We start from the raw sequence: 25,810 nt of genomic DNA, 5'->3' as shown, positions 1-25,810 counted from the left end.
TCTTCGATAGTAGAACGATATCTATCCCAATTAGTCTTGTGATAATTTAACACAGTGGGATTTCTAGTGGGATTTAAAATAGTTTCATGGGAAATAGAAAATGTTATGGGAAGATGATCAGAATCAAAGTCAGCATGAGTTAATAAATCACTGCATGAATGGCTTTGTTTTGTTAGTACCAAATCAATTGTAGATGGATTCCTAATAGAAGAATAACATGTAGGACCATTTGGAAATAAAACTGAATAAAATCCAGCCGAACAATCATTAAACAATATTTTTCCATTGGAATTGCTTTGAGCATTATTCCAAGATCGATGTTTCGCATTAAAATCACCGATGATTAAAAATTTAGATTTATTTCTTGTGAGTTTTTGCAAATCTCCCTTGAAATAATTTTTTCGCTCACCAGTGCATTGAAAAGGCAAATACACTGCGGCTATAAATAAAATGCCAATACTTGTTTCAATTTCAATTCCCAAACTCTCGATAACTTTGGTTTCAGGATGGGATAAAACACGATGTTTTATTAGACGGTGGATAACTATTGCAACTCCACCACCGGCAACATCAATTCTATCAAACCTATGAACTATATAATTTGGGTTCTTTTTTCGTTTGATATTTGGCTTTAAACGCGTTTCAGTCACAACTGCAATATGCACATCGTGGACTGTTAAAAAATTGAAAAATTCATCTTCTTTCGCTTTTAAAGAGCAAGCATTCCAATTTAGAAAATTTACAGCATTATTTAAAATCATTGCTAAATTTCAATTTCATAACAATATTAGTTGTAAATTTTATACCTTCTTGAACAGCCTCGTACATCGAGTTACAGTTCAACAAAACGGACATTAGCTGCAGCATGGATTATTGTAGGTATTCAATCTTTTCTGGAGTTGGACTACCTAAATCAATACTGGCTGACTTTTCAGCACCAAACACGAATGCTTTGTTACTGTTTGAATTTGAAATATTACCTGTAAGGACACTGGCATATGAACAGCCTGGTGTTGCCTGAACAGGATTTTTTGTCTGAAATTTGTTAGCTGAATTTAAATTATTACCTACAGACACACCTGCTAATGAAAGTGCTGGTGATGCCTGAACAGTATTGAAAGTCTTTTGTATACCCACATTGACAACAGGTTGCTTAGAATTCCTACGTTGTCTGGAAGCAATAATTTTTGACCTTACAGGACAATTAAAGAAATTAGATTTGTGATTTCCCCCACAATTTACACATTTAAAACTATTAGTGGTCTCTTTCACGGGGCAGATATCTTTCGTGTGACCAGTGTCACCACAAATCATACATTTTGCTGCCATATGGCAGTTTCGAGTTCCATGACCATAGGCTTGACAATTCCGACATTGAGTAAGATTATGGATTTCTCCATGTCTCTTGAAATTTTCCCACTTTATTCGCACGTTAAATAAAACACGTGCTTTTTCCAAACATTTCAAATTAAAATATGATTTTCTTTTCACGACTTTTGAACCACGTGTTAAATCATTATGAAATTCATCAGTTAACACTTAATTACAGTTAATCTGATATCAGTGTTGTACAAATCGGTTGTGTAATCTCTGAGATAATAAAGTTTAGTGATTTTAACATTTTGATACAATTCAAAAGAAGTTACAGTCCGGTTACAGTAAAATTCAATAGGGTGTTATGAGGCAACTAGACTTTCCATTTGACACTAATTTTGTGGAAATCGGTTCAACCATCTCTGAGAAAAGTGAGGTTAGGTTTAAATTAGTTTATTTGACACGGCACGATACATTTTCTGTTCTACTGAGCCAAGTACAATTCGTATTAATTCTACGTTAGCAGGGAAAAGAGGGAGGCCTTTTCTTTATTCTCGCGGCCGACTACGAGCTAGTGGGGATTTAAGGTGAGAGGAGGGGAGATACAATTTTGACTTAAAACTATTTTGGAACTTTGTTTTTCAACTGGTAGAGCAATTGTATTCTTGTTTGTTGTGGGTTCAAAATATTTGTGTAAGCATAGATGCGGGCTCTTCGTTTCCGTGTCTTCAGCATAGCATATTTGTATCCTTAATCTGACAAATAGACAAAGAAAATTTTAAATTTGAATGTCAGCGTTTTTCAGAAAGCAGTATAGCTGTGTCATGTACTGGAGATCACCGCTTCCCAGAATGTCTCTAACGGGTACGTTCGGTTGTTTTCCTCGGGCCCGAAGGGAATCTATAAGCTCGGACCTAACACCACAGTATTCGGTACACGACCAAACAACATGCTCGATGTCATGGTAGCCATCGCCACAAACGCAGTGATTACTGTCTACAAGCCCTATACGAAAGAGATGCGTGTTTAACGTGTAGTGATTGGACATAAGTCTGGACATCACGCGAATGAAGTCCCGACCTACATCCAACCCCTTGAACCATGCTTTCGTCGATACCTTAGGAAAAATGGAATGTAGCCACCGTCCCAGTTCATCTGAGTTCCATGATGATTGCCAACTGTTGAGTGTTCTCTGACGCAAAATGCTATAAAATTCATCATAAGCAATTGGTCTTTCATAAATATCGCCATCAATAGCACCCACCTTAGCTAAAGAGTCAGCCTTTTCATTACCCGGAATCGAGCAATGAGAAGGGACCCACGCTAAGGTAACCCGGTAATTTTCATCTGTTAAAGCACTTAAAAACCGCCGTATTTTCCCCAGGAAATACGGGGTGTGCTTCACAGGCTTCATCGATCGCAGAGCCTCAATGGCACTGAGACTATCTGTGAAGATGAAGTAGTGGTCTGTGGGTAGGGTTTCGATGATTCCAAGAGAGTACTGAATAGCAGCAAGTTCTGCGACGTACACGGAAGCAGGAGCATCGAGTTTGTAGGAGGCGGTAAAATTTTCGTGGAAAACACCGAAGCCAGTGGACTCATCTAGATTAGATCCGTCAGTGTAAAACCTTTTATCATAACTAACATGTTTAAACTTATTCGAAAAAATCTTAGGGATCTCTTGGGGTCGCAATTGATCCGGGATACCAGAAATGTCTTGTTTCATGGTGGTGTCGAAGAATATAGCATTATTAGAAGTATCTAAAAGTGCGACATTGGAGGAATCGTATGAAGAAGGATTAATATCTTGAGCCATATAGTCAAAATATAAAGTCATAAATCTGGATAGAGATTGAAGGTCGACCAACCTCTCGAAATTTTCAATTACTAATGGGTTCATAACTGTGCATCGAATTAGCAACCGGTAAGAGAGATTCCAAAAACGATGTTTCAACGGAAGAATACCCGCTAACACTTCAAGACTCATCGTATGGGTCGACTGCATGCAACCCAAGGCAATACGCAAACAACGATATTGTATTCTCTCTAATTTTATAATGTGCGTGTTCGCGGCGGAGCGAAAGCAGAAACAGCCGTACTCAAGAACTGACAATATCGTTGTTTGGTAAAGCCTTAGAAGGTCTCCTGGGTGGGCTCCCCACCAGGTTCCGGTAATCGTACGAAGAAAATTAATCCTCTGTTGGCATTTTCGTGTCAGATACCTAATATGACAAGCCCAGGTGCATTTAGAGTCGAACCAGACCCCGAGATATTTAGCGACTAAAACCTGAGAGATCGTTTTACCCGTTAGTAGGAGCTGCAGCTGAGCTGGGTTATGCTTCCTAGAAAAAACGACCAACTCAGTTTTCTCCGGAGAGAATTCGATACCCAGCTTAAGAGCCCATTCAGACAAATTGTCTAAGGTATCTTGCAATGGTCCTTGCAGATCGCTAGCCTCGCTACCAGTAATGGATACAACGCTATCGTCTGCAAGTTGCCTTAGCGTACATGAATTTGCAAGACATTCATCGATGTCATTGACGTAAAAATTATATAAGAGAGGACTTAAACATGAGCCCTGGGGAAGGCCCATGTAACTAATTCGGGAAGTTGTCGAATCGCCATGTGAGAAATACATATGCTTTTCTGACAACAAATTGAGCAAAAAGTTATTCAGATTTAGTGAAAGTCCCTGCGAATGAAGTTTCGCGCTTAAAACTTATACAGAGACAGAGTCAAAAGCCCCCTTAATATCCAAGAACGCAGAAGCCATTTGCTCTTTTCGAGCAAATGCGAGTTGAATTTCAGTAGAAAGCAACGCTAGGCAATCGTTCGTCCCTTTGCCCCGGCGAAAGCCAAATTGAGTATCTGAAAGTAAACCGTTTGTTTCGACCCATTTGTCTAACCGTAAGAGGATCATTTTCTCCATTAATTTCCGGAGGCAAGAGAGCATCGCAATCGGCCTATATGAATTGTGATCAGAGGCAGGTTTCCCGGGTTTCCGAATAGCAATGACTTTTACCTCCCTCCAGTCATGCGGAACAATATTTAGCTCAAGAAACTTGTTGAACAAGTCCAACAAGCGTCTTTTTGCAGAGTCGGGTAGATTCTTCAACAGGTTGAATTTTATTCTATCTAACCCTGGAGCCTTATTGTTGCACGACAGGAGAGCCATTGAAAATTCCAACATCGAAAATGGAGGCTCTTCCGTAGTTACTATAAACGCGTCGCGAAAGGTTTTCTGTTCCGGTACAGAATCCGGACAGACCTTTTTGGCAAAATCGAGTATCCAGCGATCTGAATACTCCTCACTCTCATTCGAAACGTCACGGTTCCGCATGCGCCTGGCGGTATCCCAAAGAGTGCTCATCGCTGTTTCCCTCGACAACGCGTTTACGAACCGCCGCCAGTACCCGCGTTTTTTCGCCTTTACTAAGCTCTTCATCTGCCTGCCCAGTGCCTCGTACTTCCGTAGTAGGTTGACAGTGCCGTACTCCCGGTAGTCCTTATACGCCGCGGACCTTCGCGCGTACAGCTCAGAGCACTCTTTGTCCCACCATTTGTTGGGAGGGCGTTGTCTAATCGTTACCCCGGGTATCGGTTTCGTCTGAGCTTGCGTCGCGGCGTCGATTATCAAGCCAGCTAAGAACGCGTATTCTTCCTCCGGAGGAAGTTCCTCGTGAGTCTCGATAGATTCCGCTGTAATAGACTCATAACGCTTCCAATCAATATTACGTGTAAGGTCGTAGGAAATATTGATTGGGTTCGGGGGAGTTGAACCATTAGCAATTGATATAACGATTGGAATATGATCACTACCGTGGGGATCGTTGATAACTTTCCACTGGCAATCTAACGCAAGTGATGTCGAGCAGAGGGATAGGTCAAGCACGCTTTCACGTGCTGGAGGATTAGGTACACGTGTCGCTTTCCCAGTATTCAAAAGTGTCATATTGAAGTCGTCGATCAAGTTACAAATTAAAGAAGATCGGTTGTCGTCGTACAGCGACCCCCATTTCGAACAGTGAGAGTTAAAATCTCCCAAAATCAAAAAAGGTGCGGGAAGCAATTCTGCTATATCAAGGAGTTGCTCCTGTTCAATCCGCGCGGATGGGGGAATATATAACGAAGCAAGGCAAAGGTCTTTTCCATTCATATTCGTTTGAATGGCAACAACTTCAATATTCGAGATCGAGGGGAGGTCGATTCTGAAAAAAGAATAGCACTTTTTGATCCCTAAAAGTACCCCTCCACCGTGTGAGTCTCGATCTCGACGAATGATGTTAAAATCGTGGAAATTAAGTTGGTCATTTGAATTGAGAAAAGTTTCACAAAGCGCGAACGCATCACAATTGTATGTGTTTATCAAATGTGAAAATAAATCAAATTTGGGGATGATACTTCTGCAGTTCCACTGTAACACAGTGACAAAACTCCTAACCTCTTTCAACGTATTAGTCATCGAAAGATACGATAGCTGAAATGAGGGGCCAAGTTGCTGTGAGTTGCTTCAAAAAGGTTTTCACTGTTGGGAGAAGGGCAAGAAGAATGTTTTGAAGGGGATCTGGTATGTTGAATGTTTTAAATATCCAGTCCACAATATCAGAGAATTTTATGAACCCTGTTTCTTTTATGTCTTCTGATCGAGAAATGGGTGCACGAGGGGTTTTTGGTGCCCCAGGAAGCGGTGGGTACTCCTGGTTTGATTTGAAATTAAAACCGGGGGGTACTTGCTTCGGTTTTTCTTCACCGCTTCCTTTTTGTGTTGTCTTATTGGTCATTCCGCTAGGGGTTATCTTACGACCTTTACGAGAAAGATTAGGAGAGTTGAGCATTCTCCTCTTCCTAGATCCCTCTGGCAAGGCATAGGAACACCCTTCGACGGGATCGTCAGATGTACCCTCATCGGTTGGCAAAAAGGAAAAGATGTTTCCTGTCGAGGGTGGCTCAGCCCTCTTAAGCATTTCTGCAAAAGAGCGCTTTGATCGTTCCTTAAGGGAACGCTTAATTTTTTCCTCGCGCTGTTTGTACGCGGGACATGCCGGAAGGTCATGCCGAGTTCCCTCGCAATAAAGACACTTTTCAGTATCCCCACTGCAAGCGTTCTCAGCATGATTGCCTCCGCACTTGCTACAGCGTGCCTTGTTGCAGCAGTAGGTGGCTGTGTGACCTAACTGCTTACAGTTTTGGCAATGCATGACCCGCGGTACGAACAGGCGTACAGGTAGACGAACCCTGTCCAAGCGGACGTAGTTCGGCAGCGCGGATCCGGCGAATGTTACTCGGAAGGAATCCGAAGGGAGGAATTTCTTCTTCCCTTCTTCGATGGATACTGAATGCAATTGCTTGCAATCCAGTATCTTTACACTTTGCATCAAGGGGTTTTTAAAACAGCCAACTCCATGACGCAAAATGTCATCGACAGTGAGATTCCCCTCGGTAACCACACCGTCGATTTCTACATCCTTGGCAGGGATGTACACGCGATACTCTCTCGTGAAGAGCTCGTAGCCAGCAATTTCGTTTGCTTGCTTCAAGCTACTCACGACAACTCGCAGTTTGTTCGGCCTCACCTTCGTAATCTCGGCTACGGCCGAAAAATGTTTTGCCAGGTCTTTGCCAATTTGAATAATATTCAATGGCTTCTTTATGGGCCGGAAAAAAACAACGTAGGGACCGCCAGCGGCATCTGGGTAAGCTTTTACCCGTACTTCCGGTACTCTTGGTACAGGACTTGGCAAAGGGGAGGGCACAGGGGAAGGTAGGGGTGAGCTGATGGGAGAAATTTCAATTTCTTCCCCGTTTGTTTCCACCTCCAGGAAAAGTTGCACCTGCATGTCGTCCATTTTGCGGGAGCGTTACGCTCTACCGCACACAAACGATAATTATTCGAATATGGGGGGGGGGGGGTGTTCAAGTAGTTGATGTTAAATTTTAAAAACAATTTTTCAATCTACAATGGATCAAATAAAAAAAAAGACAGTAATACTAATTCTAATAACAATAGTAATAATAATAATAATAATAATAATAATAATTATAGTAATAATATTAATAATAACAATAATAATATCAATAATAATATTAATAATAATATTAAAACATAGTAATAATATTGATAATAATAGTAAAAATTCTAAAGGTAATACTTCACCGAACGTCTAAGTCACGACCTCACGGCTGATAGTAGAATTAATCGAACCTCTCCGCAGAACAAACAATGACGATCCAGCTTCGTGTTGAGACGCAGTGGCCGTGTCCTACACGCGACCTTGTAGATGCCACTTGTAGTTGACTTCCACTCGCTCGATCGTATGATGGTCCGTGCTGCTAGCGGGGTAACAGCGGTGCGGGAGAATTATTCTTGCTGATATATCAGCTGCGTATCGAATCACTGGCGGGGTAGCCTGCCCCTACCAGTGTGCAGATGTTTCTGCCGATATATAACAGGCTATTGTTATCGCGCAGCACAAGAACTAATCGACAAAAAAACACCCGTACGATAACTCGTGTATTGTTATTTTGCGAACTCAAACGGAGATAAACAATTTGCGTCTAATCGAGACGAAAGCAAAACAACGAATGTAATTGAACATTAATTATGCGAAATATTCATCCGTAATCTTTTCCATAATTAATATTGTTCATACTGATTTTTACCTTTTGAGGGATATTTTTTGTCTGAAAAAAAATATAATTTCACTTTGTTTGAACTGCGCAAGCAAAGGATGATAATCAGTTTAGTGATGGGAAACTTATCGATGAGAAAAGTGAGGGAGTTTAAGTATTCTTCGGAATATGTTTCTTTTCATAGCTGGTTTTTACATTTTCAAACATATCAGGCAAAGTAAAAGTCCGATTGCAAAAAAAATCAATAGGGCAATAAGACCTTCCATATGATACTGATTTTATGAAAATCGGTCCAGCCATCTCTGAGAAACATGAGTGAGATTAAATAGTCTCCAGAACACATTTCTTTCCATAATTTCTAAACCACATGTGCAATCTTTATGAAATTCAAAAGTTTTGGATTTTTTTAGGTAGCCCGTTCATTCAAAACCAATTTTGTTAAAATCGGTTGTGTAGTTTCTAAGATAATGATCTGTCGTGATTTTCACATTTTGATAAATAACATACAAAGTAAAAATCTGCTTACAATATAATTTAATATGGTTTAATGGAGCAAATAGACCTATCATTCGAGAATTTTTTTTTTTGTAAATCGGTCCAGCCATCTCTGAGAAAATCGGGTGAGGTTGAAAAGTTGCACATACACACACACACACATCCAGAAAATGCTTAGCTCGTAGAACTGAGTCGAGTGATATATGCCACGGTGCTCCCACGGACCGTTATTATAAAAAAAAATGCACCAAAGAATCTGAGTACACCATTCGATTCGTTATGACGTCCAGAAAGTCTGGTCAAAATTTCAAAATCATCGTACGGTACATTTTTGAGTAATGTCCTTTTAAAGGTTGTAAAATACAAAAAAGTGATATAAAAATGACGAAATACTTATTGTAAAGCACGTTTTTCAACCACCATTTTATGAAATAACTTCCAAAATAGTTTCTACACATTCCAAGGGTAATATTTCAACACAATAACAATTGGTGGAAAGATTTATTTGGAAATCCCACAGTGCACAGTGGTCTAAACTCGAAATATCGTGATCGTCCTAGATTTGACTGTGAAAAATTGATTTTATGTACTCAATGTCTTCAGCAAAACTGTTTCATAGAACAAGGTCTTAATTTTGGCGTTTTTATTTTTTCGATCTAATTTTCAATATACCAGATTGCTTCCTTCAGCAAAGTTGTGGAAAATTTTAAAAGAAAAACAATTGCTGAATACTGCGATGTCCTATCTGTACGTTGGACACGACAAAATAGAGTTTTTTGTGGAACACTCCTTCTTAAAATCAGTTTTTTTTCTATAATTTTGTCTGTAATGGTCAAAACAATGCAAAATGTTCTAAGATTTTATTCATTCAACGAAAATTCTCGCAAGACTTTATAAATTTATTGTTTTGACAATCGTAGAAAAGTTTATAGACAAAAAGCACTTTTATACCTTCGGTTTTGCCAGTAACTGTCATACCTTTCTAGAAGAAAGACAAAAATCAATCAATCAATCAGTTCGTCGATTGATATATGCCATTCGACCCTTTGGAGCACTTTTATGCCTTTGGTTTTGCCAGTGACAGTTATACCTTCCTAGAAGAAAGGCAAGAATTAGTGAATAATTGAAACTCATTGGAAAACATTTATTTTTATAACTTTTGAACCACATATTCATTGTAAAAATCATCGGTTGATGGTTTCAAAGACAGCATGTTCATTTGATACCTGTTTTGTTCCAATCGGTTGTGCAGTTTCTGAGATAATGAAGTTTCGTGATTTCCACATTTCATTACATAACAGACAACGTTACAGTCCGATTATGATGAAATTCAATAGGGTATTATGAGGCAACTAGACCTTTCATTTGTAACTTATTTCGTGAAAATCGGTCCAGCCATCTCTGAGAAAAGTGAGTGAGTTCAAGCAGTCTTAGAATAATGTTTCTTTTCATAGCCTGATTTCACATTATAATACATAACGATCAAAGTTAAAGTCCAATTACAATAAAATTCAATAGGGTCTCATGAGGCAACTAGACCTTCCATATGACACTAATTTTGTGAAAATCGGTCCAGCCATCTCTGAGAAAATCAAGTGCGATTTGGGAGACCGTTACATACATACATACATACACACACATACACACACGCACACACACACACACACACACACACGCACACACACACACATACAGAAAATGCTCAGATCGTCGAACTAAGTCGATTGATATACGAGATTCGACCACTTTTATACCTTTGGAGATTGGAGCGCTTTTATACCTTTGGTTTTTCCAGTGATTGCTATACCTTTCTAGGAGAAAGGCAAAAACAAAGATGAAAACATTAACGTAAATCACTTCTCATGCTTCTGCCTTCTTACGTTTCAAAACCAAACAAACTCATAGAAATAAAAATAGGCTTACTACCACTATTACTCGATACACACAACCACACCAACGCGGATTAGCAGCAGACATGAGCTGCGACAATTTGCACAGTACGAAGCGGTTTTATAAAATCGTCCGATACAGTGGCCTAGCGTGACCGGGTTATACCCGGGGCGGAAAATTTGGGAGTCTCTTCTTTCCTTTGACCGTACGATGATTTTGAAATTTTGACTAGAGATTCTGGACGTCATAACGAATCGAATGGTGCACTCAGATTCTTTGATGCATTTTGTTTTATAATAACGGTGTGAGGGAGCACCGTGTGGGGTTTCTTTTTAGTTTAATGTTAGGCTTTAAAAGCGTTTCAGTCACAACTGCAATATGCACACCATGGACTGTTAAAAAATTGAAAAATCGTCTTATTTCGCTTTTAAAGAGCGAGCATTCTAATTTAGAAAATAACCAGCATTATTTAAGGTCATTGCTGAATTTCAATTTCATAAAAGTTTTTTGATTACCCACAAAAAAACTTTCAAAAATGGTCGATTAAATTTTCGCGTATTTCCAGGCGATTTGAAATGATTTTGCTCTATAATGGCCTACTTGTAGCATTAGCACTCTTCCCCCGCTATCTCCTCACCATTATTTGCCTTATTGAACGAAATCCACCACTGTCAATTCCGAAAATAGTGAAGATTTAAGAGTTATCTCTTAAAAAGGGTATAACGCAAAAAAGGGTGTCCGGCAGGATGGGGTAAAATGTGCATTTTTTGGTTTGTTTTTTTTTTATTTGTTTTTTTTTTTTTTTTTTTTTTAATAAGGCTGATACAAATTTTGAATATTTTTTACAGTCATGGAGAAAATAAAAAATACACTTGCAGTTTTGGCAGGGGCGACTCGTGGCTTTTGAACCTGCCTGTTCAACTACAAATTCAGAAAATCGCAGTTGGAGGAAGTAATTTCAATCATGTCCGTGTTAACACACAAGTCATTGTATTTGTTACTGTTTGAGAGCGAAACTTAAAATCAATAAAATATAATATTAAATTTGCGTTTGGAATATATTTTTTGTCAGGCGTACCCCGTGTGCATTGCACAGGTTGCACCTATGGACGAGTCGCCCCTGAGTTTTGGTTAATTTTCCATATTGGCGCACTGATTAAAGTTAATATATGATGTTATTTTACGTCATTACGGTCTGCAGACACTCTGTTCCGAGGAGGAACGGAGAAATAACTGGATTTTTTCTGTGTCGATGATTCAGAAAGTTTTTTGCGTGAGTTAGTGTTTTTAAGGTGGCGAAAAAAATATACACTATTGAAATATATATATATATATATATATATATATATATATATATATATATATATATATATATATATATATATATATATATATATATATATATATATATATATATATATATATATACAAATCCAAATTAGCTTTATTTCTTTACATATCGTTAGCAAAGTGACCTTTAACGTTACAAAACTCACTTTCAAAATTTTGTGGCTTGTCCTTGGTTTTGTAAAGCCATATTCAACCTTCCGGGTATGTTTACCACCAGGTTTCCACGAGTAGAAGTTGAACTAGCATTTCACGCTGCATGTACGACGTTCCATAAGTCTGTTTAATTAACGACGACTGTACAAGTTCCAAAGAATACCACAATAAGATCAAATAATGGTCGCAGTGGTTCAGTCTCCTATAAGGGAGAAGCCCCAAAGAAAAAAAATTAAATGAAGATCGGTTTTGAAAATTAAAAGACATCGTTTGTGCGAATAAAAATTTTTGATGGGAAACCTCTATTGAACGTCTAGTGGAAAAAATTGAATCCATAGACACAGTACTGTGGCCACTGACTCCAAATTCCGGTAGTCAATTTTAATAATTGACTTGTTGTTGGATCGTGTATCTTTCGATTATGAAAATGGCAAACATGAAAAGAAATGTCAAGAGAGCGGAAGATATATGGCGTCGGTTGATGTCCCCAAACATGGAAAATTTCGTCACTAGCAATATTTCATGCAAATGTGTTGTTGAATTCATCAGGTATCGTCCTATTATTTTCACATGCGTACAAATTTTCCATAGAAACGCTGCTGATTGTTTTTCGCTTCTAAGTGTTCTGAATACCATAGAAGGAGACTAAATGATTCAAACACGATCACATTTATTGTATCCAAGTTCACTTGCATTCAACAGTATCGCGAGAGTCTTTGAAAGATTATCGCCGATGATACAAAATTATGAATCCAAATGAGCAAGTAGGTATCATCAATGCTTACGGAAATTGTAGCATGGTGTATTAGCATGCGATATTTGAAATCACTAAGAATCATCGGGGTATATCACGGTGAAAGCACGACGTGGAGTAGCCGAAATCCGCCTACAAGCAACCCACATTTGAAAGAATCGTTGCGATCGTTCGAGTGCAATCGTTTACGATTCTTTCGTGAAACGCTCGCTATAGGGGCCGTTCCTAAACCACGTTGTCATAAACAGGGGGACGGGGGGGGGTTTGTCAAAAGACCACGTAAGACCACACGGGGGTGGGGGATTAACGAAATGACCACGTGGTCTTTTTTCTCGACTATTGTTGTTACCAAGCACACACCAAGTCTAGAATGAAGCTTTTTTCTCTCCGAAATATAGAATATACTAAAAGTTTAATAACAAAAATGTAAAAATTTACCTACCATGGAGAAAAGTGCATTTTTGGCACTTGACAAATGAAAAGACCACGCGGTTGAAGTCGGAGGGGGGGGGGAGGGGGGGTGATATGACCACGTGGTTTAGGAACGGCCCCGTATGTTGCTCGTTCCGCTTATAGCAGGCAATACTCAACAAAATCATCGAAGAAAGCCACCATATATTTCTTTGCTCTAAGTTGTCTCTTGCATGCGTGAGAATGTGTAATTTTTAATAGCGATGGTTTGCTGGGATTGAAAACTTATGAATAGCACGTTCAGAAATGATACCCGAACGATTGTTATGCGATACGATTTTTTCCATCATTGGCTGTTGCTATCGATATACTTTTGTAGCGCTCTTATTGAAAAATCCTTTAAAATAAATTGTCTTGTAAGAGATGGCTCACTCACCGATTCCAAAGTAGCAACATTGTTAGCTTTGACTGTCTGAATTTCACACCTGCCAAGTAAATATGTCACATAAAAAAACTTTCCTGCATTTACAAGTTCGTGAGAGAAGTAACGATAAAGAATCACAGTTTTTAGTGGAAAATGTAGATTTCGTTGCATACAATTCAGGTCCATTTAAACATTTTATCAGTAAGTAGTTGAAGAGTAGTTGAAGATCAGTAAGTAGTTGAAGAGATACCAAAAAAGTAGGAGGGTGGTATCCGAGACACGACCGTTTGACGTTGGACTACGGTGTTTTTATATTCCATTTAAAATAATAGTAGACGGAATTGTAACTCTAGTATTTTCTGCAATTTTATCTAACAGTGCATTTCTAAATGCGGAGACGTTAAAGTGTTATAAATAATAATATATACTAAAAGAATGAATCTTTTATAAAAGCGCTGTCACTTTAAAAAAATCTCCCAGATGGTCTCGAGGTACGATGCTGGCCTAACAAGCCAGTCGTCGTAGGTTCGAGTCTCGGCTCGGAAGAGGCTGTTAGTGTCAGTAGGATCGTAGCGCTAGCCCCGCAATTGTGTCCTTACACTAAACAGTTGGCTGCGAAGTCTGTGTATAAAGAAACAGAAGGTCGAGTTCCGAATCGGAATGTAGCACCGAGGCTTTGCTATTTTCACTACCGAAATTTTTTTCTTCGTTGCTGCACTACCAAGACAATCATTTAATTAAGCGAATTGGGTAAAATTTTCTTATCTTAGCAAAAAAGAAAATCAACGAGGCTATCTGGAATTGGCGACCAGAACGATTCAAGCGGAAATTCTAAGATTGGAAATTGATCGACATTAAACCGATCAAACTCATGCTAGGTTAGCTCCAGCCCAGCATATAACTTTATGTATTTTAAGAAATTACTTTTATTTCAATAACTTTAAAAAAAGCAAGAACTCAATTACACGCTTCTTGCGTAGTTGTTATCAAGGTTTTGGCGATTGACAAGAAAAAATATTGCTTCTTTGTTGTTTTTCTCTGTGCGCAAGAAACTCAAACAAAACCGCGCACCGAGAACCAAAAACGAAAATTAAATGTGCGCTCATTGAGAAAACTTTACCGATAATTTTCGATACTTCTTTTACCAATTATTGACAGGATTTAGAAGAACCTGTTTTGATCTAAATGAAGTTTCTAGCAAATATGTGTTAAACTTTGCCTGAAAAAGTTTAAATCGCTGCTGTACAGTCGAATTATTCAACCGTTCGCTTTACCGGTGAACGCACGAATGAGAAATTCAATTCGATGGTTTGCCCTTTTGTAAGCGACCAATATTTGCCACCACCAACTTTCTGCTGTTTCAGAAAGAACCGTTCGCTTTGCCAGCTAGCATTGACCAAAAATTGCAAAAATATCGATGCTAGAGTATCGATAATTTTTTCGGGGTGGTTTCGATACCAGGCTGATATAGAGGGCGGAGCATCGATACCAGCTGTATCGATACTCTGCCTGCTACCTGAAACAGGTCTATGAAAGGCTACCATTTTTTCTTGATCTTTAATACGGGAAATCAGACATGCCAGGTGTTTTTGAAAAATGTAAGCAACTACTAAAAAAACTGACAAAATCTGCTTAAAGTCTGAAAAAAATTTGTCTGATTTAAAAAAATAGCGTTCGCGCAGGCAAAAGTCTGCAAAAATTTTCACATATGTTGAGAAAGTCTGCGCAAATATAAGGAAACTCTGACAAAAATCTGCAGAAACTCTGGAAAAAATATAATTATGCGAATCAGTGCGAATCATTTAAAATCTGCACACCGACTCTAAAATCTGCGTTTTGAAGACAAATCTGCATATTTAGTATCCTTGCGGTCAATAGACCTAATGGGACCACAGTGGGACAGAATTATTTGTCACACACACAAATCAATGCAATAGCATAAGCGCGCCTACGGCCTTATTTGAAATATGGGGCAGCACGAAAAATCTGGTTTCTTATTCTTTATTGTCTGCCTTTTTGCAAAAACTCGGCGCTTCCGATTTTGATCTGTACTTATTAGATAAAATGAATTAATGCTTTTGCATTCATCGATGGACTGTAGTTAAACGTGGAATTAAACTTCACTTTTTACTGTTAGTTCCATGTGCAAAGTTGTATTGTTGTATGTAGTATTATTTCGTAAACGTGTACGTGGTTTCTTTATCGACTACATCGTTCATATATACATTCTTTTTGGGGCCATCCACATACCACGTGGACAGATTTCAAACGATTTTGATAACTGATAAGATTTGTTAATTAGAAAATAAATTCTCTAATCAACAAATCTTATTGGTAAGGGTAGATTTTGCTTGCAGTAACCAAAAAACAAGAAAATTTGGCATGTTTACATATAGCACATGGGCCCTTTTCACATGTTTGGCGAACATTTTGTTGTCCCCGGTCGCACAGCGTTGTGTGCGGCACCTGCTGAGACGACAAATGATTATGATCAGCGCTCCATTCATACATGGCTCAATGCAATACTGTTACATATGCCAGCCTGTTTCCTTTCAGGACATCAGTTTGAAAAAAAAATTCAGATTGTTCAATTTTCTGATAAAGGAAATTGTTACAACCTTTCCGAAAAAGCTTCATCTTGAATCAAAATAGTCTAGGCTGATTGAAGCAAACATTAATTGACCTATTGGGACAAGGAGATTCTATCATTTTTCGTCACTTCTGTAGAGGATATTACAGTAGGCAGTTGGTGTCTTCTCATGAAGTTTGTGCCAGGTGTGCTCGTATGTGATTGGCACATTATTCGTGAAAACTCGATCTTAAAACTTTACATGATTTTTCACTGTTTAACAATGAAGGAATAATGAAAACTGAAGAATCACAAAATTGTTAATGATTTTATCAATCGAACGACATATAGTGATTCATCATGTGGTTACCATTTGAAATATTTCATTCCAACGCTTTCCGTAGAATGTATCTCGATATAACACGTTAAGATGTAGTCCTACTTTAAAAAGATTTATTACAGCAGAAAACTCGCTTGATTGATACCAGTATTAAACTATATAACGGCAGCCAGCGATTTATCACATCGTCATCATCGGCCACTTTGAAAGTTTCCTGACATGTTTTTATGTACAAAATTATTACCAACCGGTTCATGGCATACCGGTTCATGTGTCTCGCTCAAATATACGGTATTTCTAAAAGATTAACAATGCAACCTCTCATTTGTTTGCAAACTACCTTTAGATAGAATTAGCAGAAACTAAATAACGCAAATAAGTAAATGAATGTTTTTCGAACTAAAATTCTATTTTTCAAAAACGGCTTTCACCCTTTAACATTCAAGTTCATTAAGCAGACAATGTGTGCAGTAGAGAAAGCAAAAATTAAGCGAACTGGAAATATGATACAGATTTGGAGAAATATACCCGACGGGACTTGAACCCGCAATCTCCCTGTGTCCGGCATGGTGTTTTGTCCAATTAAACTACGGGGGACGGTGGTACTGTTCCACAATCTATAAGCGTATCACATTCCACTGCCGACTTATTCTATTGCTCATCCCTAACTACACACATTGCTGTGCAAGCGTTATTTATAGACTGAAACGAATGTCTCATCACACACAGAAGAGTCAGCTGATGCTGATAACTCTTTTACTGCCGCTCATAGCAAGTCCGTCCCATTTGCGTTTTGATGCTGATGAGAAAACAGCAATTAAAAATCGTAACACTTTAGGTGAAATTTTGCATTCAAATGCTTTGTCAATCAAGACCATCAACAGAATTTAGTACTGCAATGACAATCTAACACTTTTGCATCATAAAACTTGCATACACACCGAAATTTGATTAAAAGTTGTTGAAAATCATAAGCTGGGACTCACATGCGATTACATTTAGGGTACGTAGCTAGAATGATAGCAAGTCAGTCCCATAGCCAGCTACGACCGGTGATGAAAAACAAACTACTGAAATTCGATTGCGGTGCTATAGCTTGCGTTTGGAATGAATCCATCGCAGGTCAATTCATGAATGACCTTCTCTCGTGCTTCATTAAACAAGTTTTTTTGTGAGAAGCATAACACAATGTACCAACTGCGCCGCTCAAAATAAAATTAGATTTTGTTTTTACATTTGATACTACTGATAAATTCGAAATCAGTTTAGGTGTAGGAACTTTTTCCAAATTTTCCTGAGAGCGGTCATACGTTCGTGACGGCGGACAGCTTCCACGTAGCAGAGGAAGCAAATATGAAAGAACACCTGTAGCTTAGGAAAATGTTTACTCCTTTAAAAACAGCTAAGTAGCGTACCGAAGTATTTGATATGACTGGCAAATTCTTCAAAACGAAATTAACGACAATAATTGAACAATTCTTGCCCACGTCTTTACATAAAATACGGATAAAATACGAAAAGTAGTATTAACTAAAGAATGCTTAAACTAACAATACAGTGACACACCTAAAGCGTTCACTGTCAACAAACAACAGCTGGAAGAAGCTACTGGTGGAAACTTTGTCTTGAAGGCTGTGGGGTTAAATTGCGAAGATTTTTGCGATGGGACCGACTTGCGATCATTTTTGCTATGGGACAAACCGACTTGCTATTTTTTTCATAGTTCCTCAGAACGAAATAATCAAAAATATTTGTGTTGTCGAAAGTAGATATAAAAAGGAATTGATTCCATAAATAAACTCAAAATTGACAAAAATGCAATTGGGACGGACTTGTCATGAGCGGCAGTATAGACCTGTGTGATCGGAACCAAAGTCACATCTTTGCGTTATAACTGATAGTGCGAATATAAGGTATTCTTCTGATAACACAATGGAAAGCTTTTTTCACACCGAAAATTCGACGGCTCATTTATTTTAAATGCCTTCATTCCAGAATGTTAGTGTGTTAAAATGAGGTAACTTTTCAATGGAGGAAGCGCCGGCTGATGTATCTACTACTGATGCTGCCCGCTACCGCACAAAGGCAGCTTTTTACTAGAAGAAGTGCCGGTGTACCAGCAGGCCCTGCCACTATCCATGCTGATAACCGCTGACACTGCTGCTGATATCCGCTGTCCGCTAAATTACGTAACGCTATAAATCTAGATCCCAGACCCCCTCCCCTATGTAATAGTTAAAAAGCAAAGCCTTGGTGCTACATTCCGATTCGAAGCTCGACCTTCTGTTTTACTATACACACACTTCGCAGGCAACTGTAAAGTGTACAGGACAATTGCGGGGCTAGCGCTACGATCCTATTGACACTGACAGTCTTTCCTGAGCCGAGACTCGAACCTACGACGACTGGCTTGTTAGGCCAGCATCGTACCTCGAGACCAGCTGGAAGGGTAATAGTAAGTAATGTTTAATAGGACTCCCCTTCCCCATAAAATTACGTACAACAATCTGCCACCCCTCGAAATTTTCAATTTTGAAAAAATATCACAGTTACGTAACTGTCTCAACTGCCCCGCACATCCCCCATAGATAACAATAAATAACGCAATACGACGCCTAAGTAATCCTCGTGTGTGTAAGTTTGCGGCATAATCCTAGTCCATCTTTCGAAATAAACTTTCTATTGAGTTTAGAAGTTGTTGCTCTATTACTGCTTGCCCCTTTAGATACTGAAGATAGCACACTAGTTTTGAAATGTAATGCAATTATGTTATTTCAGAATTCGTTTCGGATCCGTTGGTCTGCGATGTCGGGATTGTAAAGCCGTAGTACATTCCGATTGTCGAGAACGATTGACAATTGCTTGTGTACCGCAGAGCGCTGGTACTCCAACAGTTAAGGGTCAACAGGTGGGTTGTTTGTCGGATTACACACCAAACGTTGGGCCAATGATACCAGGGCTAATAGTACATTGTGTTAATGAAATCGAAACTCGTGGTTTATCAGAAGTTGGTATATATCGTATCTCCGGATCGGAAAGAGAGGTTCGTGCCTTGAAGGAGAAATTTCTGCGCGGTAAAATTATTCCAAATTTGAGTAGTATTGATATACACGTGCTGTGCGGATGTATAAAAGATTTTCTTCGTTCCTTGCGAGAGCCATTAATACCACAGGCACTGTGGATGGATTTCTCAAATGCTGTTCAGGCAACTTCAAATAAACAGAAACAAAAGGAGCTATTTGATGTTATAGCGCTACTTCCGCAACCAAATCGTGACACACTGGCTTACTTGATACAGCACTTTCAGCGAATAGCCGAATGTAGAGATATCAAAATGCCATTGGAAAATTTGGCTAAAGTGTTCGCTCCCACGATTGTAGGCTTTTCAAGTCCCAAGTTGGATGCTCATGTAGTTTATGCCGAAACGGTTATCCAGTGTAATGTAAGTAATTCGATTCGATATATCTAGATTTTTTTATCCTTTTTAAAATTTCTGTGCAGATAATGGACAGTTTATTAAATATCTCAACTGACTATTGGTCTCAGTTTGTAAATGTACAGGAGCCTGAACAGGAACAGAAACATACGATGTTGAAAACTCAAAGCTTTATGGGTGAGTAGAAATGCATTCACAGCGTATATGTTTATTATTCATACTATATACTTGCAGGTACACCGTTATTGAAAACCGGCAGAAAAGAACGAAAGTTCTATGCTACACCACCATACCCATCGAAGAAAAAGTAATGGCAATATGAAGTATAAAACAGCGCACTATAACTTTACAAAACTTAACTTATAGTTAAATGTTCTGTAAATGATTTCCGCGTCTATTTCATCGTTTCATTTTATCAACTCGAATAATGAAAATTGTAACGCAGTCAATATTATTATGTAGAATATTTTAGATTGTTACTCCGTTCCATGATATATAACAATATAACAATGTTATTGATGATTATATATACACTAAAGTCGCTTTTGCCCCGTAAAAAATAACCGCGTAAATGCCGGAATCCGCGTAAAAAAAACCGCGTAAATTCCGGAATCCGCGTAAAAAACCGCGTAAATACCGGAATCCGCGTAAGAAAAACCAGCGTTAATTCTGCATTCCGAGTGAAGGGAAACCGAAATCCGCGCAAAAAAAAAATACCGCGTAAATTCCGGAATCCGCTTAAATTCCGGAATCCGTGTAAAAAAAACCGCGTAAATTTCGGAATTCGCGTAAAAAACGACCTTAGTGTATAAATATATATATATATATATATATATATATATATATATATATATATATATATATATATATATATGTATATATGTATATATATGTATATATATATATATATATATATATATATATATATATATATATATATATATATGTATATATGTATATATATGTATATATATATATATATATATATATATATATATATATATATATATATATATATATATATATATATATATATATATATATATATATATATATATATATATATATATATATATATCGTGGTGGAACTTTCTCCTTATTAAAAGAATTTATATTTCGTATAGATTCACCAATAACCCTTATTTCGCCGGCTTCTAACTAAAATTAAATTTTCGCTGCAAACACTCGAATTGTCCGAGAGAATATACTCTCTCTTTATCCTCCTAGTGATGCGCGATTTCTTTTTTCGTACTGTCATTTCAGGTGATACGAAAAAATGTTAATAACAAATGTTTAAATCAAAAATAGGCAGTCTTAAAAAAGACTGATATGAACTAACCTTCAGGTAATCTTCAAAAGACTCTCCGACAAAACTCAAAGGCGGATGACATACTGAGGCATCAAACGAAACGAAGCAAAAAGCGTCTGATCTACTTCTTCGAACGTTTATGTGAAACTGTCGAACCGGTCATACTGGAGCGGCAACGACGTGTCACTAGCGGCGGCGAAACAGAACGAGAAGGGTTTTGACGCGCGTACACGTACGCAGTAATACTATGTTCAGAGTAATCCTGATTCCTGATACCGACAGGTTCTTTATATTTGCTTTCTTTTAGTTTGATAATTGAAACAAAGAAGAAAATCGAATTTGGGCTTAGGGAAAATTTTTCAGGTCGTCGGCAAAATGACATTGGTCGTTTTTGACTAATATGATAAACTAGGTTAACGTTGCTTGGAATTTAAATGGATAGAACGCGACTCTGTTACTTTTTCTGTTTATTTTTAACTTGCTTCCATAGTCATTCTAGTGTATGAACGAAATTCTTTATAGATTCCGTGATATTTTTCATTTTTTCTACTGTTCCGGTTGATTGGGTGTACAGAAAAATCTTCGTGTTTACCAAAAACGAAATTTATCGTGCTTGAAGAAGCAAAAAAATTCTTCATCGGACGAATCAATGTTTACTTCAAACAAAACCGCAACTAAATATCTAGGATTTTGACAACACAACAAATCGCGAACGCGTGTAACGACACTCCAGTATGTCATAGGAAGCTTCACCCAACGCTTCTGTTTATTTCGTTCACTTTCGCTTTGCTTGGTTTGACGCCCCTTTCGCTTTGCTTGGTTTGACGCCCCAGTATGTCCTTGCCCAACCTTTAAGCTATGGGCTGTCAAAGACCAGTCCACAAGCAACCGAAAACACGTCTGATCTGTCAGGCAGCTCAAGACGCACTCGCTTATCAATAATAAACTCCACTAAAACATAGCTAATTTGAGTTCTATAGATTTTCAATGGCATGCTCGGATAGTTTCAAAAAGCCTATGCTTTAGTGAAGATAAAATCTCTCGAAAAATAATTGTTCATAATGAGTGCCTAAAATGGGCTACGTGAAATTGCCCGCGGACACGGTAATACAGTGAACAATAAGATCGGAATATGTATTTCTTTCTTTGAAAATAATAATAAACACACATGAATAAAGGTGATTTACATTACATGTTTAGATATGTTTTCGTACAGAGAATGATTAGGAAGAATGGTTTCTATCCTACTCTTTCGTGCCTACCACCACACGCGGCTTTGCTTTGCTAGGTCTCGGCATTTTACTTCACTTTCCCTACACTATATGGATCCGAATGCACTACATTACTTTTCACTTTCAGTAACTTTTCTTGAGCGCGGTGCCAGAAAAGTAATCGTGAGCAACCTGCACAGCGGTGTTGCTATGATCTCGGTACCTCTTTCTGCTTGCCAATGTTATGCCGATGTGTACGAAGATTTTTTGACAGGAAAATTTGATATACGTTACAGTATTATTTTATTAATAACTAGCTGATCCGGCAAGTTTCGCCCCGTTTTAATAAGGATTGTTTAGTGAAAATATTATTTTATCAAAAAACAGAGTAGTCCAAAGAGTTGTTTGCTTTTGGGCAAGACGGTCAGCTGTGCGGGCAAAATGGGCAGTATGAGAAAACGACGATATGTAGTACCATTTATTATTCTTTTTTGCACCGCTCTGTATGTGAAATGCGGGGTGGCCGTCGATCCGGGAAAAAGCCGGAAATTCGAAAACGAACCGGGAAAACCGGGAATTTCAATGCTAAACCAGAAAATTTATCATGTTTATTTTAAACATTATTTTTTATTTATACATGCTTGGGATCTGCTGTATAAGTTCAATGCGCTAAACATTTTCTGCCTTCTCACAAACACTGGAAGACTCAAGGAACCATTAAGTTGGTCTCGGGGCAAGATGCTGGAGTAACAAGCCAGTCGTCATATGTTAGAATCTCGACCGTTAAAGTCAATAGGATCCTAGCGCTAGCCCCGCAATTGTTTATTTATTTATTTAGTTATTAGTTTATTTATCCATCTTACATAAAGTTTTAATAAATATGAATATATCACTATCGTCAACGTCATAATGTAAAACAAGCAGATCTTGCTACTCGACTGAAGAAACAACTGGAACGCTCACCAAATTCGAATGAATCTTCAGCAGAAGTAAATGCACGGACATAGGGGCATTAAAATCCAAACGCTGTGCGATGAAACCATGTTTGGAGAAGAGTAGAAGTCCTTAAAGCACGCGATGGAACACGAAAATCAAGTAAAGATAGTAGTTTGGGACAGTCTACCGTAGGGCGCCCTAATTCTGCGCGGTTCTTAATTCTGCGCACTTCGTATTAAAATGTTAAAAAAATATCAATTAAAAGCAGATTTTCAAAAATGAAGTTTGGAAGTGATTTCCTATATATTACTGTTAACTTTCTGCTTATTTTTCCTTTCTTACTAAAAGGCATCAACATTTTGGTACGAAGTGCGCAGAGTTAGGAGCCGCGCAGAATTAGGACGCCTCACGGTACTTCATTGTTCAGGAGCTTAGCGACAAATGTTGCCTGCTGAATCTTTCGTCGTCGAGCTAGGGTGTCAAGATTGATTAGCTTGCACCGATCACCGTATGGAGGCAAATTCTGTGGGTCACGCCATGGCAGATCTCTCAAAGCAATTCGGACAAATCTTTTTTGCACTCTTTCAATTCGTAAACTCCAGGTCAGTTGATGTGGAAGCCAACCTAGTGAAGCATTCTCTAAGATGGGTCGCACTAAAGAGCAATACAGAGCTTTCAAGCAATACGGATCATCAAAATCTTTGGCTTTTTTTTTGTTATAAACCCCAGCTGACGATTAGCCTTAGCAATGACGGCCGATCGATGACTAGCAAAAGAGAGTTTCTTATCCATTGTCACACCCAAGTCATTCATCTCTTCAACCCTGTTGAGCACGACTCCATCGATGTGGTAGTTGAACATTATAGGCTGCGAGTTCCGATGAAATGTCATTACAGAGCATTTAGAGATGCTGATAATCAGCTTATTACGATGGCACCATTCTACAAACATATCCAGTAACTGCTGCAAACGGTGACAATCTTCTATGCACTTCACGGCGAAATATAGTTTTAATTCATCCGCATATATAAGCTTACATCCATCACCAAGCAAAATTCTAACATCATTTAAAAACATTGTATATTATTGTTCTGTACACTAACAGTCGGCTGCGATTGTTTTTCTCTAATTTGTCTTCCTTCTCATTCGCACTGATAAGGGGTTTCAACAGTAAGTGGCGATCAAACATCAAAACAATCACCACTTTACAGGATCAACGTACAGGATGTCATTTGAGCCGTTGCGGAACAGAGCGGTCTAAAGACCATTTTTTTCGAAATGAGTTTTTTTGCATGAACCGCATCTACTCAAGAAGCTGAAGTTGGGAGATTTCGAAAAATCGAACTTTAAAGCTGATTTATATGGTGTTGAAATTTCGTCCGAAACAGAATGGCCATTTCTGAACAGAGTGGTCTATGTACATAAATCGGTGTAATACTAACATGTAACACGTAACATGTAGCATATTACATGTGATAAGTAACATGTCACTTGTTCTGTACATGTCACACGTAATATGTAACATGTTACACGAAACGTAACACGAAAAATGTAACATGTAAAATATTATGTAACATGTAATGTTACACGTGACATCTTACATGGGACATGCTATATGTATCATATAACATGTGACACTAGCCATTTTACACGAGTTACCGTCATTTTCATTGTCATTTACCAGGTTTGTGTACATAGACCACTCTGTTCCGAAACGATTCGAGGATTCCAGTGAATATATATATGAAGTCAGAGTGGTCTATGTACATTGGTGAGATAAAATCACCGATTTCGCAAATAAACTGTTAATTTTATGTATCCCAATGTTAAACCACTACATAACCTTTATATTAGAACATTTTGTTTGAAAGAATCCGTTGAACAGAATTTTATTCAGAGATTTTTCGAAAATTGCTTCTCCTGAACAATTTGCTCGATAGACCACTCTATTCCGCAACGGATCATTTATGTCAGAGTTTGTTTCAAATTTATGTACCGAATTATTCATAATTGATGTAAAAATATTCTTTAAAAAGAAACAAGATTTGAATCTTAGGTTACAAATCGCCAACAAAAACCTACAAAGCCCAGGGAAGGTTAAAATTTCAAATTACTAAAACATATTTGAAGGCCAGAGAAGTCAAGAATGATTCCAATCAGGCTTTATATGTTAACTTGAAATAGGCAAAAACTAAACTATGATAAAAAAGTATCTTTTTGTATATCTGTATGCCTGAAGGGCACTGGGTACTGAAATGCCACTGCGACATTCTTGCTGATTGTCTTTTGTGGCGGGAAAAAAAGTATCTAAAACCTAAAACAAGTAACTCCACCAACCACGCTGGATCTGGGTTCAAATCCCAACGCCATAGGTGTCGATGCGATGGTTGTGTGGTGACGTTATCCACTCACCAGAAATTGCAAAAATTGATTTTAAAGAATTTGCCTTTTCAAAGACCAGAGGCAGCGAAAATAATTTAAAATTCAATTCAAAATTTATGAAATAGTATTCTAGAGGCTTGAAAATGCAGAGCCTGTCTTTGTTTTTTTTTTTCTCAAACTGCTTGCATACTTCTCCAAAATCTGAA

The 25,810-nt window shown here is 38.1% G+C and overlaps 1 protein-coding gene across 1 annotated transcript in view; it reads left to right on the top strand.

Moving 5' to 3' along the window:
• The window catches only part of LOC129719175 (rac GTPase-activating protein 1), a 46,170-nt gene extending 25,592 nt beyond the window's left edge, over nt 1–20,578 (top strand). Inside the window, exons 5-7 of the mRNA XM_055670663.1 lie at nt 19,109–19,772; nt 19,832–19,943; nt 20,001–20,578. Coding sequence (XP_055526638.1) covers nt 19,109–19,772; nt 19,832–19,943; nt 20,001–20,077 — 853 coding nt within the window. The 3' untranslated portion in view covers nt 20,078–20,578. The remainder of the gene's footprint in view (nt 1–19,108; nt 19,773–19,831; nt 19,944–20,000) is intronic.
• The last annotated feature ends 5,232 nt before the right edge of the window (nt 20,579–25,810 follow it).

This window comes from Wyeomyia smithii, chromosome 1 (assembly GCF_029784165.1).
Source record: "Wyeomyia smithii strain HCP4-BCI-WySm-NY-G18 chromosome 1, ASM2978416v1, whole genome shotgun sequence".
Lineage (NCBI taxonomy): Eukaryota > Metazoa > Arthropoda > Insecta > Diptera > Culicidae > Wyeomyia > Wyeomyia smithii.
This window is presented reverse-complemented; position numbering and strand designations above follow the sequence as displayed.